The sequence below is a fragment of the Stenella coeruleoalba genome, assembly GCF_951394435.1.
Source record: "Stenella coeruleoalba genome assembly, chromosome: 7".
Taxonomy (NCBI): domain Eukaryota; kingdom Metazoa; phylum Chordata; class Mammalia; order Artiodactyla; family Delphinidae; genus Stenella; species Stenella coeruleoalba.
The window spans coordinates 113,027,329-113,043,228 of record NC_137153.1 but is presented as its reverse complement, the minus strand read 5'-3'; the positions used below and the strand labels follow the sequence as shown (position 1 = coordinate 113,043,228).

At 41.8% G+C, this 15,900-nt stretch overlaps 1 protein-coding gene across 6 annotated transcripts in view; it reads left to right on the top strand.

Annotated features, from left to right (window-relative positions):
* Positions 1-15,900, top strand: part of MAPKAP1 (MAPK associated protein 1) — a 230,461-nt gene that overhangs the window by 128,808 nt on the left and 85,753 nt on the right. For 3 of the 6 annotated variants that reach the window (XM_079925849.1, XM_079925851.1, XM_079925848.1), the window contains 2 exons: positions 5,485-5,553; positions 7,563-7,672. In XM_079925849.1, the coding sequence (XP_079781975.1) occupies positions 5,485-5,553; positions 7,563-7,672 (179 nt within the window). The remainder of the gene's footprint in view (positions 1-5,484; positions 5,554-7,562; positions 7,673-15,900) is intronic. The other 3 variants (XM_079925852.1, XM_079925850.1, XM_079925853.1) reach the window with 1 other exon arrangement.

The following is a 15,900-nucleotide window of genomic DNA, read 5'->3' as shown; positions in this document are numbered from 1 at the left end:
TCTTGATGAGATCTCCACAATACACCCTAAGTGACCAGACCGTTATGAAAAGATATCATTAGTTTGAAAACTCACATACTCTTAATGTGATATTGCCTTAATGGTCTTGAGAGGAGGTAGTGGGGGTGAGGGGAAGAAATGAGCGTTTTTGCACACTCAGTTTGGTGCCCCTAGTAGCCATTATCTCATTTATTCCTTATAAGCAACGTATCTTTATAATATATAAGCTAAGGATCAGAGACAGGTAGTTATTTACCCAAGGTCATACAGTTTGGTAAGGGGCAGAGCTAAAATAGGGCAAGTAATAAAATAAGATGCCTGTGCTCTTTGTAACCAGGCCTGACAACATGGCTATAAATTATCCTAGTTATTTATTGGTTGCTTGAGTCATAGAGGACCAACTGTGTGTTGTTTCTTTTCATTCTGTTGTATTAGCAAACATTTTCATTGTCTAGATTGTCCTCGTGTATGGAAGTGTAACATATGCAGCCTGTTTAATTTTGTATTTGTAAATGTGACTTGATTTCCTTTTTGGCAACAGCTACTGTCTAGAGAAAAGAAAAGATTTTTCTCTGTGTCTATTTAAAGTGACAGAAATATTGGAGTAAGTAATAAAGATGGAAAGCATTAATTACATACTTCTAAGAATTTAAAGGTCAGACAAGCTAAATATGTATGTTTTGCTCACTGGAATGTCTGTCTGTTGAGATTGTGCCAGGATAACTTTGTTCCTACAATAAAAGCACATATTTTAGATAGCCATCAACTTACTTTCGTATCCAAAAATTATACCAGATTGTTGCTTTGGTTGCTATATATCTTAAAAGTTTGGGACTCACATTTCTGATGTTAATGTGATTTGTTTCATGATCCACCCCCTTTGGCCATGTTTAGTTACTATGTCTCATTTTGCTTTCCTCTGTTCTCCCCTCAGCTTGTGTTGGAGTCTGTCAGCTGCTGCTATGTACCTGTCAGGCTAGTGACTTGTAATGTTTATTAATACAGCGTCAGTCTTGCTGTTGAAAAAACCGTGATGCTTCTCAGAAGGGTGCGATAGAACGAAGCTTTTGATTTCCAGATCCTGTCTGCACTGTGTGGTGAATACATTCTCAGATGTTATGCAGTTCACTGACCTGACAGTTGTGGAACCCCGCCTGGGACCCCATTTCAGCAGGACATATTTGAACAGAAACAGTTTGCAAAACTTTACACACTTAAACTCCTGCCAAGGCAAACTGTTAGCCACTTGAGTTTGTTATAAATACCCAGTGGCGGTGGTTGGAGGTAGCCCACGGTGTGTTTTATATTCTGAACTGAATGTGAGTGTCTTTGCGGTTATATAGAGTAGTAAATAATTGAGTTTGATTAGGGAGAGGGACCTCATTATCCCCCACCTGTGCCCAGCTGGAAGGGGAGGGTCGAAATGAAGCCATTAGCTGTCTCTCTTACTGGCATCTCAAAGAGCTCAAATACATCTGTGTCTTATTTTCTTTTCTGGCACAATCAGTCGAGCAAGCTAAGCAGGCATGACCGGATTTGGCAAGTCCCAAGGACTCTGGCAAAGATAGACAAGGAGAAGGCGGAGGGCAGTCATTTTGGCTTCTCACTGCCCATTAGTCTAGTGAGTTATGTTTTTGGAAAATGTCTCTTTTGAAAAAGAGTACTTTGTCCAATGTCAAATATCACATACTCACACAATACGCTTTGATCTTTAAAAAAAAAATTTTGTCAGCGCAAGGGGAAACAAAATGTGGCATTCCCACTAGTGTAAACTCTCTTTATGGATAAAGAAATACCCGAAGGACTTCCTTTAAAGCAGGCATGCTGCAGTTATTATAAGGCTTTCTCTTGCTCATATATTTTCATTTTCTACCTTGAAATGCTCAAAAATGAACATGCATGGAATTGGGACCAGAACAGGCTGGGAACCAAAGGAGTACGTCTTCATCACAGTTACGAACTGGTCAGGACTGGAGGAGGGAGTGCTACTCTTGGCAGCCTTTTCCCACTTTCACAAACTGATATTGTGGCTCAGGAAACCAGGACGTTTTCCAAGGGCTTTTAAAAAGCAGTCTTGTAGGTCATATGGTTAGTCTAAGAGCTGGGACATTTATAATCAAACTGAATTTGTTACAGTGGGAGTTGACCTTTTCCATAGATTGGGCAGTGGTTCCAATCTGGAAGATACGCTCTCTGGAAGTCTCTTCTTCCCCTTAGTCCCCCCAAACTCCCTTGGCCATAGGGAGGTTTAAAACACAGGCTTTGGTGTCTGGCTGACCTGGGTTCAAGTTCTGGTTCCTCCACTTCTTAGCTGCGTAATTCCAGGTATGTGTCTCAACCTTGCCAAACCTCAATTTCCTCCATTGTAGAATGGGACTGATGATAACACCTACCTTTTCTGGGAGGATTAAATGAACAAAGTAAGTGCTCAGTAAATGTTGACTGAAGTCATTTTCTCATCATTATATATCACTTCTTTGTATGAAGAAAAGCTGATAGTTATTATATTATCTATTGCTTATTAAACATTTATTTTATGACAGGTATTATGTTAATTATTTTAGAAGTATTTAGCCCCGACAGCAATCTTATAGTCTAAGAATTAGCCTCATTTTGTAGATGAGAAAACTAGAAGTTAGAGAGATTATATCATTTACCCAAGGAAGGCAGAGCTGGGACTCCAAAGCAGGCTCTATTCTAGAACTCGCTGTGCTCTGCTGCCTTCTGGTGTTGCCACCATTTTTTCAGTATGATACAGAGCTAAATGACAGCTATGTTTTGAGGCCTCCCCACTAAGAAGCTTCTCTGATCCCCCTCACCCCTCCCGGCTGGGTTCAGTGCCCCTATGTTTTGGCAGCACTCTGAGCTTGCCTTCATCTTGGTGCTTATCATGCAGAGCTGTAATTCTTTGTTTGCTTCTTTGTCTTTCTCTCCCACTGGACTGTGCTACTTGGATTAAGGACCGTATTGTTGATTTCTGAATCCAAAATAGGATCTTTAATAGATGAGTGACCTCAGGTAAATTCCCTAATATTTCCAGCCTCAGTTTTTGCAAAATGGATATAACTTATTAGTGCCTATTTTAGGGTAGAATGAGTTAATGCAGATTTAAAAGGCTTAACACAGCACTTGGCACATACTAAGTGCTCAGTAGGTAGTAGATGCTACTATTATTGTTGTAATTGTTGAATAATAACATCTTGTACTCTGCAGAAGCAGACACTTAATAAATCTCACTGGATTTCTCTGCATTATCACCATGATTTTTTTTTTTTTTTTTTTTGCGGTACGCGGGCCTCTCACTGTTGTGGCCTGTCCCGCTGCGGAGCACAGGCTCCGGACGCGCAGGCTCAGCGGCCATGGCTCATGGGCCCAGCTGCTCTGCAGCATGTGGGATCCTCCCAGACCGGGGCACGAACCCGTGTCCCCTGCATCGGCAGGCGGAGTCTCAACCACTGTGCCACCAGGGAAGCCCACCATGATTTTTGACTTCCACCATCCCCACCCAAAGCTGAGTTAAGCCGAGGTGGAACGTACCTACTTCTCTGGTTTACTCTCTCAAAAAGGAAAACCTTAAAACCGGAGCCCAGGGTGCCCTGCTTTGAGCTTCAGGGGGGTTTTGATGCCTGGGCCAGGGGCTGCTTACTGATAGTGTCCCAGTGCTGCCACCATGCCCAGCCAATTGCACATTTTCATGGCCCTGTGTTATCAATTATGAGCAATGAAGGTTGAGATCCATTCCCCCAAATAAGCAGTATCTCCTGGGGGTTTGGGGGAAATGGGCTGAATGGGGCCTCTTCTCTTGGGGTGATGACTTGGGACAGGGGCACACGAGAGAAGGAACATTGTAAACCCCTTTTACTGTTTGCCAGCCTTAGTTCCAGGTGCTTGGCATTCATTGTCTATTTTATCCTCCTGGCAATTCTGTAGGGACATGGCCTCCTCATTTCGTGGACACAGCTGAGGTTCCCACATGTTAAGACAACATTTTGGTTAGTCATGGAGCCAGGATTTGAACCGAAAGGTATTTAACTCCCAACCCATGTGTCTTCCTCTTCAATATGTTGCCTTCCAACTTGGGGTCTGATTCCAGCTCTGCCCCTATAAATAGAATCTAAGCTTCTCAGATAAAGACCTGTGCCCCTACTTCTCTCTTTGTCCACCGCCGCCTCTAGTTCAGTGCTTAGTGCAGAAATGCTCATTGTGTTAGGTTAATGCTGGTACAAAAACTTCCCTCTGGTAACTGAGTGGCTTTGCACTGGGACAGAGCTGAATTCCTCAAGTGAGTAATCTCTTTTTAAAATACCCATACGTTTTTCAGTGTTTACGAGACTTGACAGGACCTAACTTGGAACTGACTGAAGCACTCCTGCCAGCATTCAGTCAGCTCCCTGAGGTGGCGCTTCATCCTGGACCCAGCACGGGCAACCCAAGGAGCTGCGGAAGGGCAGCTGCTTCTTCCAGTGCCCCTAGAATGCCCTGCACTGGCAGAAAAGAAGCTGTCTGTCCACGAGGGGAGCTGGGGGAGGAGCAGTTTCCTAGCTGAGAGTGGGTCTGCAGCCCACCGGTCTGTCCATCCATCTGCCTGTCTGTCCAAGGGCTGGTCATCTCCGGCGCAGGTCACAACCCAGAGACTGAAATGCAGTGCCACGAAGAAGGGAAGCAGGGCTAGCACCCTCCCCGCCTGCTGCCCCGGGTCCCCCAAGATCATCGTCTCCTCAGTCTCAGACCCAGTGCCTTACAGGATGTATTTCCGTAGACATTGTAGAAAGCCCATAAAAAAATCCTGGATATGAAGAAATGAGGCATAAAACCCAGACTCTTTGGAAGTCAAGCTGAAAATTGTGGTAGCAGGTCTCCATAGCCATTTATTAAATGGGAGCACAACTTAACAGTTGCACCTACATGGATTCTGAGAACCACTTAGATCCTGTACTCTTGTGTTTTAGAAACATTAAGTGCTGTAGACTTGGGACAAGATCCAAGGTTGGCGTTCGTCTGGAGGGAGAGGAGTGAGTGGAGTGCGAGGCCGACCTGAGGAAACTTTCATTAAGTCTGGCTGAGGGCGCAGGACGTGGGTCACAACCTCTTTCTCCTTTAAATGTGCACGTTTTCACCGAAACGGAGCCCCAGAGTGAGATCCCGCACACCCGCGAAGGCACATTCCGAGTGCCGAGCATGCCCCTTCCCTTCACTGTTGTTTTCATTTTCCTCTCATGAACCTTGCTACCCTGGCTTCAGCACAGAGGCTGTAAAGGAAGATGGAGAGCCGAGTTACCTCAGAATGATCACTATCGTTAACATTCACGGGTGGTTCACTTATCATTCCTGACTGCACAGACATGGCAGCCGCTCGGAAGCGTCCGCAGGTGTAGCATGGTGATACATATTACATTGTGCCACAGTGGATTTATGTATTCTGTAACAAAAGAAAAGTGTAATGAAAAAATACAGAAGGTAATCCTTTATTCCTCCACCACACAGTTTATCAGCAATGCCTGTGGATGATGAGTGCCAGGGATTTCCTCCACGTGCTTTAACCTTGTCACCCAGGTATGTTTGGGTAAAATGACAGAAAAATACAGACTAGGGATTTTCCTCTGTTCAAAAATCTTTTCAAAGGACACTTTTAATTATGGAAGTTAGTCCAAGCACAAGGCTTCCTTTTGAGCTTTTAGTCTGCCTTCGCTGAAAAGATAAATGTATTGGTTGGAAATAACACTATCAGCCAGCAGCAGATTAGGAGAGAATGTAAGCAGTTTACAAGCAGACTCAAATCTAAAATAGTTCAGGTGGAACCCGGACAGATGGAAGTTTGGGAGATCTAGCCCAATACTAGCTTGCGAGTACCCAAGAACTGGTGTTCCTTTTAGGTCCTACTCATCCATCGCCCAGCATATTGTCACAGATGGAGCGCATACTGACTTCCGAGGAGAAAGCAGGGGAAGGCAAGTCTGTACGCGAATGATTGGCATTTGTTCCAAACACACACTGGCCTAGTGCCAGAGCAAATACCCGCAAGTTTATAAATGCACAAGGCACTTTACATTTCAGAACTCTTGCCAGAGCATCACTTACTACCTCGCTCCCTAAATATAGTTTTTAAAAAAAGAGCTATTTCTTATTTTGCTTTGATCAGTAAAATAAACTTTTAAAGATTGTTCTGGGATGGGGTCCAGCTTCTGAGGTAAAGAACGGCCGGGGCTCAGGCATGATTCAGTAACAGAGTGTTCAGTAAAATTAGCTTGACAGTTCTCAGGCCTGCTGTTCGAGAGCAAAACTTGACCAAGTTAAAATGGATGATCGTGCTGGCTAGACCAGCATCGGCTTTTGCCTTTTAACAAATGGAATGTCAAGGATTAAACAGCAAGCCTTATGGAGAGGAGGGGGTGTGGAGATGTCTTTGTATTAGAGAAGCAAATTGGGTCCTTGGTTTTGAGATCAGCCCCCAGCCCCCTTGGAAAGCCAACCACCTGGTTGGGTCCAAACTAGGTTTAAGACCCCTTCCCAGCCTGTCCTACCATTGGGAAGCTTTTCCATGGCTTAGCTTGGGGCTTGGCTTTTCTTTCAGTTTTCTTGTCAGTATGAAGTTCTGCTGTGTTTTTTGGCTGTGTTCCGCTTTGAGATTCTTATGGGGAAATGGGAATGCAACCAAACTCCTTGTGGCAATTCCCATGTTCCATAGTTGGAAACTTGGGTCCCATTTGTTACATGAGCTGCTTGGAATTGGCCTGTTTTGTTTCAGTGCCCAAGCATAGTGAGTAGTATTTGTGATACCTCCTATTGCAGTTAACGGTCGTAGTGAAGTTATCCCTCACCCAGGGATGGGCTTCTTTTTTAAGGCTACTTGTTCCTTACCAGTTTTTTCTTATCTAGATGACCCCCCCCACCCCAAGTGTGATTGGCTAGAAGCTTATAAGTAGTGTTACTATTTTGTCATAATTATTTACGCTTCAGCTAATATTTTGCTTGACCTTCTAAGACTAAGTAGATTAAAACATTACTACTGAAGTGTACACAGACTGTGTATTTTTTTTAATGCTTGTTTATTAATTTATTTATTTGCTTGCCAGTTAGGGAGAGTCTTTGTTTTCCTTATTCTAAATTGCTTTGGGCTATCATATCCACCCCCCATTTTCCCTCCAGGGCTCCATGAGCTTTAATATAATGGTAGTATCTGCCTGCAGTGACATCTACTGACACAAGCCAAGTTTATCGTTTGTTAGTCCTTGCTGCAGGATTTCGCTTGGGAACCAACACTAGGAAGCCATGGTACTAGTGACCCACACAGACCAATTGGATTCAATTTAAGATAAATAGAAACATCTTCCCTAATTCTGCCCTCTCTTTCACTTGGAACCGTTCATATTAGAATGCTTTTCTCGAGCCTGCTCTCTCTCTCTCCCTCTCTCTCTTTCGCGTTAGAAGTTTGTTTATTTAACCCTTTTTAAAATAATTGACACTTGATTGTACACTTACTCAAACTGAAACTCAGTGAGGACTGTATTAACATCCCTTTGGTTGAATATTGGTCTTGATTTAATGTTTGTCTTTTCCTACAGAAATGCTGCTCATGGATTCTCCCTTATTCAGGTGGACAACACAAAGGTCACCATGAAAGAAATCTTGCTAAAGGCAGTGAAGCGAAGAAAAGGATCCCAGAAAATTTCAGGTGGGACAGTTAAATCATACTCTGGCAACAGAAGCTTAACCCTTAGTTAAAAGTGCTGGGTGTGGGTGTGGGTGTGGGTGTGGGTATGGGTGGGTGTTTGATGGCTGGCTGGATTGGTTCAGATGTCATTGCTGGGTTCAATAGCAAGTGTACAGCAGAAGAGTGATTTTAAGCTGCCCCTGGGCCCAAGGAAGGGATTGGGTCAGACATATGTGAGAAGAATGTGTCCATGTCACTTATGGAAGCTTCATCATTAATTTGCAATAGATTAAGGCAAAGCTACTTGAGCTAACTATTAGTTGGCGTAAAGCTGTCTGGAAAACTGATTTAACCCTAAATTTGAAGCACTGCTTTTAATTTCATGTTTTCATGTAGTTTTCCATGGGGGAAATTTCTGGTTGCTAGTGTTTGGGGTATAGAATAATAGAAAACATTTTTTCATTTTTAGCAAAATGAGGGCAACTGTAAAAAAAAATTTTTTTTAAGATAAATCACTTGACACAGTAGCTGTTAATCGCTAATTCCTCATTACTCAGTTTATACAGAAAATAAGCTTGTGGTATTAGCTGTAATATTTAAAGGATATGAGAAAAGAAAATATTCCCAATATTGAGAAATAATTATCTTGAGAAACAGCTCAAAGATTTATCACACCGTAGACAACTTTAGTATAAATCAACCTATCTATGACATGTCAGATATCTTAGCTTTGTAAGCAAATGAGACTTCTTAAACACCTTTGGTTTTATGTTTCGGAAAGGGAAAAAAAGCATGGCTCGGGTTGAGGAAAATAGTTCTGTGTTCCTTTTAAGGGGAGGAATATAATCTGTTCCAGATTTAATTAGCTATCTTCAGATGAAAGCTGAAGTTTTAATAAAAGTTAGAAGAGATAACACAGTGAAGGACACGGATGAGCTGTCTCAAGGCCATATTCCAAGGGAACGATAAGAGCTGTAAAAAATGGCAGAGGAGAGCAATTGAATGGAGCAATGAAAATCTGATTCTCATAAAAAAGAGAGAGAGAGAGAGATGCTGGTAGGGGCGGTTGTAGATGAGACCTGCTAGCGTCTGCAAGCAATTTGGATGCTTGCCAGGAGTCATTGTTCACCCTCGGCTGTGGCGGCTCCGTCCAGATGTGCCAACTGCACGTTTCGGCTTTTGCCAGCTGACTGCACCGTTTGATAACCAGCTCTCTGGATGCCCATCACTGGCCGCAGAGATAGAATTAAATGATGATGATCTTCCCACAAGTTGGGAGAGGAAACAATGCATATAAATCTTGATTTCATCTCAGCATGAGAAGTCTTTATCCATCATCACTCATAATGAACAAGTCGTTAGCTGGGATGAATGGTGTTCTGGTTTTTCCAAACACCTCTTTTGTTCATTTTTTGGGTGACTTTTATCCATTGCATGGGGGTCAAACCTCTTTGCATTTAAGGGATGATTGAAGAGGCATAGCCTCTACTTTCCCAGGGGAAAGTAGAAATTTAGGGTTCTAGGTGCCAATCTAATAGCATTTAAACAGTTTCAGATATTTAAAGGTGTTAAATAAGCATTCTTCTACCTTTAAGGATCCTGGTTTTTTCGTCGTTTTTGTCCCTAAATTTTTTATATAATAGTGTATTTTGTGACATATTTATTATATTCTGAGATAGCTTTATTCTGAATTGCCCAAGAGGAGGTAGGACTTTTTTAACCTTCTTAATAGGAATTCTGCTGTCGCACATTTTTTAGATCATGAAAGCTCTGTGAACTCACTGGGATACAGCTGAACCAGTGTCTTTCCCTCCGTCTCCAGCCATCCCTGTCCAATTGCCTACCTATTTATCTGTGTCCATCTCCAGCAACCATGTTTATCATACACACATTTATTTATGTTCACCTTTGTGTACACATCCCTGCCATTTCCATCAGAGTCTTTGCCATATCATTGGCAAAGAGTTAGGACTCGTTGTCTGAAAAACAGTCATCTGCATTATTTATTCCTTTTCATACTAGAGAAGTCAATTGAGATTGATGCATTTACATAAATTACTGTCCATTTTCTTGATCCAAAAAGCTTTTTAAAATAAGAAGCTCTTTCTATTGCTTTGTTAAGTCTGGTCTCATGAAATAGAGGGATTATCTCCAGTTTGGAAAAGATGTTTATTTAAGGTTAACTTGGTAAAGGCAGGGTATATTTTGTGTTTTGGAACTTTGTATTGTGGAGTGGACTTGTTTTGGAGGGTGATTAATGAAGGGGAAAATCGTCCTGTCATAGAAAGAAACACAAGTACATTTACTCAAAAAAAAAAGAAAAAAGTCTGTTAGTGCTCACAGTGGGCTGTGAAATACTTATTACTTACCCATTATGACACATGAACTTAGTCATGAACTTGGTGTCAGGAGATGCCAGGTTAGAGACACTCATCCTGCACTTCCTAAGCCTCTACCACAGTGACCCGCTCAGTCTTTGCAAGAAGGTGCCCACCATGCCCCAGTGTCTGGCTTAGCCCTCTCTTCAAACAGCTTTCACCTGATTGAGTGCAGAACAGCACTTGTCTCTTTGCTACTATTATTTAATTTAAGTGAGAAGGGAGAAATAGCTCTTGAGATTAGATAGCATGTGCCATGTGGGGTCAAGAGTTCTCACACTGCTTGTGCCTTAGAGGTTAGTTGTATTAGACCAGGATTTCAGAACTCCTTTCATAGGCTGATAGTGAACTCTAGCTGCTTACTCAACAAACCTTTAACATCTCTCATCTTTTTTTTCCCGAATGACCATACAACTCTCTTTAATAATAATAAATTGAGAACTTAAACTATTTCATTATTAAATCAAGCTGTGGGCTTAATGACTGACCTAGTGTTTAAATACTCTGTTGCCCTTCCCCCGGCATTCCCTCACCAATTTTCATTTGTAGAAAATCAGAAGGTGATAGATATTTGAGCAAAAGAATTCTTCTTTGTTTAGGTAAATAGCTTTGTCAATGGAAACCTCTAGGGTTTTAAAATATTTTTGCTTTTTATGGATAGAATATCATTACAGATACTTGCAACTGACCTAAAATTTTGACTTGCATTATTTGTAATTATTTCATCAAGTCATAACTATTTATGAACACTGCAGGGTTTTTTCTATTAATATTCATGTACTGAACTTACAGTAATCTTTTCATAGTGTGTCCCAGTCAGTTCTCTGCTAAGGCCTTTTTTTTTTTTTTTTTTTTTTTTGCGGTACGCAGGCCTCTCACTGTTGTGGCCTCTCCCGTTGCGGAGCACAGGCTCCGGACGTGCAGGCTCAGCGGCCATGGCTTACGGGCCCAGCTGCTCCACGGCATGTGGGATCTTCCCGGACCGGGGCACGAACCCGTGTCCCCTGCATCGGCAGGCAGACTCTCAACCACTGCGCCACCAGGGAAGCCCAAGGCCTATTTTTTTAAGCCCATTTTTAAATGTCTCTTTTAAAAGTCTCTCTCCAGCTTTTCATTTTATTACTGACCTACTTGACATTTGGAATCTACTTGCATTGGCAGAAAGTCCCCATGATTTAAGAAAATTGTAAATGGAGAATCCAGTTTTAGAAGAATTAGCTGAAACTTCTTTACTAATTTTAACAGTTGGGTGGGTATGTTTTTAACATAATGACGAGTAGCCTGTCAGGTCCCTTGATTTAACCAGTAAAATACACTAACCTGTTGTTTAGTGAGTAAAGGCCTTAGTTTGTCAAGTTCTCCTTTTATCAAGTACATCCTCACAATCAGTGATGACCTTCTGAGCTTCTTAGTATTTTGATGTTGTTTAAAATGTTATTACACACCAACCTTTACCAGCCTCCTGAAGCATGATGTTGGGTATGACAGAGGCACTTGAGAAATGGAGGTAGACCTAAATTCAGTTGTAACACTGATGCAGAAATAGAGGTATCTCTGGGTCTACAAAAGAGAGAAGGCTTCGAAGTAGGATTTTCTAAGCAGAATAGTGATCTGTATGGCTCTATTTCAATATTTGTTGTTATTATAAAATGGAGGAGTTTTTCATTATCATCTGCTGAGAGATTGAACCAGAAGCATATCAACTTTTTCTCACCCCTGTCCATTCTTGCCTTTTGATGTGAAGGACAAATTTTTATTAGTCTGAAGATCCTTTTTGAAAAGTTCTTACAATATTAATAAGACTTACGACATTAATTCCTACTTTTCCTGTACAAAATTTCACCTAGAATTTGAAAGATAAATGTTAGCTTTGTCAAGTGAACTCCCTCTTAACATCTCTGTTTGGAGTTACAGACCACATTATTGATAGCTAATTTACTGTGTTTTCACTAGACACCTAGAATGTCACCAAGGAGATAGTCTAGTCTAGGACTTCTCAAACACTATTCCCTAAAGTACTGCTGGAGCAGAGAGGGGAGTGAACATCCAGCACAGGGTGTGTGAGGTTCTGATCTGAGGGACGGCTAATGATGACAGCATTGGATGCTCAAGTTATATCTTAAAAATTCATGTAAGGTGTAAATATTGATCTATAATGTATTTGTAGCTGTGTGTACACTCACTCATGCTCTCATGGGTCAGACCTATGCTGGGTGCAGGGAGACTGTGGTGAAGCAGATCTACAGGACCCTTGCTGAAGAGGAGCTTACATTCTAAAATGAGAGTAAACATGAGGGGCTGAGAGAGAGAAGATGAGATGCAGGGGAGCTCACTGCTTTCTATGGATGGTCAGGGAACACCTCCCGGAGAAATTGACATTGAAATTGTGACCTTCACATTTAAGCTGTGAAGAGTTGGAGAGGGGCAGTGTCTTTCAAAGCCTTGGCTGTTAAAGTCTTACTATTTTAATATAAAAAGAACATTTCAGATTACTTAGAAGTTAATTTACTTAACTTTCTCCCCCCATCACCCCCCCCCAAAATGTAGTAAAAATGACCCTTGAATTCTTCCCTGTGCTAACTCCACACATTTTCTTATCCATTAGCAAGTCCTCTTATTTTTACCTCCAGAATATGTCCTGAATTCAGTCTTTTCCATCTCCATTGGATGGATCCAGATCACCAAGACCTCACCTGGACTGTTGAAATACACTCTGGCTGCTTTTCCTGCCTCTGCTCTTGGCCCCTCCAGTCTCTTGCCTACAAAGCAGCAGACAAAGAGGTTTTTTAAAATATAAATCGAATTATATCTGGTCCAAACCCTTGAATGACTTCCAGTTGCATTCAGAATAAAATCTAAACTTCTAACCGCTGTGAAATAAACCGAGGCCCAAAGAGGGAGTAGGACATACAGAGAATATGAACACAAAGAAAAGAACTGAAAAGAAGTACAGAGTTGATGGCTGCAGTATGACAGGAATACAGACCAGGCCCAGAGCCCAGGAAGCCAGGGTGGGGATTCGGAGCCTATACCCAAAAGAGACCTGCTCGAATGAACCAGCAGCATCAGGGTCTCTGACTCACTCCCTGCAACCTCGTAAGAGAGGCCTTACTTTCACGCCAAATAGACTTAGACAGTTATATACAAATTATTACTTATTAACAATGTTTTAAGGGGATTTATGTGTCAGGGAGAAATTGGTCTTTCCCCAAGATCTATTCCAATGGGGTAAGAGCTGATTTATTGAGTGCCTTTGTGTACTTACAGATAGCATCTCATTTAATCTGCATAACACCCCTAGAAAGGAGATTTTATTGTGCCTGTTTTATAGATGAGACTTTAGAAATGTTAAAAAGTAGGGGCAAATGTGCACCTTAGAATTAAGGAACTATGATAACTATACATTTGATCATACACTTTCTTTCCTCTCTCAGCCTCCCTTTCCTCAGTTCTAGGAGAAGTTAAAGTTACCCAAGTTTCCCCAGTAAGTAAATGACATAATCTTAAATTGGAGCGCAGGCTTTTTTGACCTCAAAGCCATACTCTTTTTATTGTACCGTGTTGCTTATTAGAACCCTAATGGGAGAACAAATTTAAAATTCTGTAAACAGAAATGTTCATTGATTCTAAGATCTAAATGCATCAGGGAAGTGCAGCATTTAAAGGAACCCTGTGGTGAATCTGGATATAAAGCCAGGAATTCTTTTTGTAATTGCACAGTTTGTCTGTATTGGTGTCAGTTTTAATGTTTTATGTCTAGCTTTCTTAAAGCAACATACACCTGTCCTGAGCTGCCCTATGGAAAAGAGAAGCCCATATGTTTTAGATGCAGTAGCATTTTTAACACTCTTCTAACCTGAAATACTCTCCAAAGGCTAAAGTTAGCTAAAGAATCTTCCGGCTGTAAAACTAAACAGAGTCCTGCTTCTTGTGTAATTGTAAAGACAGAAAATCCAGTAACCTTTCTTCTGTGAAAGTAGTTTGCCAGCCAGAGACACAGACATTTGCTTTCCTTATACTGTATCCTCTTTTAAAAAATGAGGAAGGAAAGGTAAATAGGACTGTTTAAATGTTCTTTGGCAAAAAGGCAGGAATTTCTGCAGAAAACTGCTCCTCCTCATGAAAGAATAAATAGTCATGCAGATGCCACTCACACGTGGGGGTTGGATAAGAAGTAAAGACCTGATACTTGGTCCAGTGACCCAGTAGGACAATGATACAGTAAATGAGGACTGCTAAGATGTTTACAAGTCAGAAGTGACCCAGGCTGGAATCTCCCAGTTACATATTCCTCCTGCCTCCTCGCTCTGCCTCTTTATCTTGTTGTTTCATCTCACCCGAGCCTCCCCCTGGCTGGAGTGATCTGAGGCTCCTGATGGATCTTCTTGAGTATAAAGCAGAGCATGTTAAAGATGGCATTGCAGTCAACTATTTTATCCAGAAAGCTTGGGAGTTGAGAGAATTTATTTCAAGCAAAAATCTTTTGGAATTACTTCAGAGACCCAGTTATTTTAAAAGGGTATTATGAGCTCCTGCAACTGCCACATGAGAAAACCTTGAAATGTGTCATTGGCCAGAGCTACATTTGACCGGCATTTACTCTTCCTGCTAGTTGCTAATCTTTCAGAAGTTCCTTTTCCATCACAAAATCTATTCATTCACTCCATCTGGGGCAGTCACCAGCATGGATTAGATTAAAGAAAAAGAATGAAAGGAAGAGAAAAGACATAGACTCCCAAGAGGCTCTGTGCTGGTACAGGGGGCTCACACATTTTGGAGTCAGAGGACCTTTCCTGGGGTCCACTAGGGACTAATTCTAGAACACCACTAATTTAATAATAGCTCTTCAGGAAAAAAGAAAGAAAGAATACTAAATGTATATATTGATTGTAAACTGTATCCTGCTTTTAGAAATATTTTAAAATGTATTTTAGAATAAGAAAACTGAATGTGTAGTCGTGTACTTGCCTCTGAGCCTTATTACTTGCCTGAGCTGTAACATGGGAGAGGTTGAGAAGATGAATCAAGGGCACCATACAGAAAGCTGTGTGTGCTCGAAAGCTCTGGGTTCTGAGATACCCTGTTTATTAGTTCAGCAGTCATCATCCAATGCTGCGTGCTCCGTGCCAGCCACCATACTAGAAATCAGGTGGAAAACCTGATGAGAAAACAGACTCAGAGGCACTAAAATATGGTACATGAGCTACTAAAGCAACACAGATAAGAGACTACTTAAAACTACTGGGTGAGGCAGCGGGCTGAGAAAAGATGCTTTGGAGTAAGTAATTTCTTTGACAGCTTTTTTGAAGATTAATTAGAACTTTGCCAGATGGGTAAGTGAGAAAAACATTCCAGGCAGAGGTGTTTTGAGGTATAGCCACAAAACATAGATGTTCCAAATTACTAGAGCAGGGATGGAGCAGAGGATAAGCTGCAGAAGCTAGGCAGGGACAGAACTGATCAGGCCAGGCCTGATAGTGTACTCAGAAATAGAACTACACTGATTTATTGGGGGGGGGGGGCAGTTATGCAGCAGGCACTACATAGGCACTAGGGATTTTGTAGAAGCCAAGAAATGGTCCTTACCCTTGAGTCGCTTACTGTTTAGCTGGGGAGACAAACGAACAGCCATTCACAATACCATGCAAGTGCTGAGTGGAAACAAATATAGGGCCTGGGTGCACATTGTAGGAGGAAAGCCCTAGTCCAGTTTTAGGGAGTCAGGGAGGACTATCCTAAGCAAATGCTCTAGCTGAGACCCAAAGGTGAGTAAAAACTGGCCAGGTGAAGAGGGGTAAGAAAGAGCATTTAGGCGGAAGGAACAAAGTGAGAGCTTAGTGCCTTCTGGAAACCGCAAGTGGCTCAGTCTAA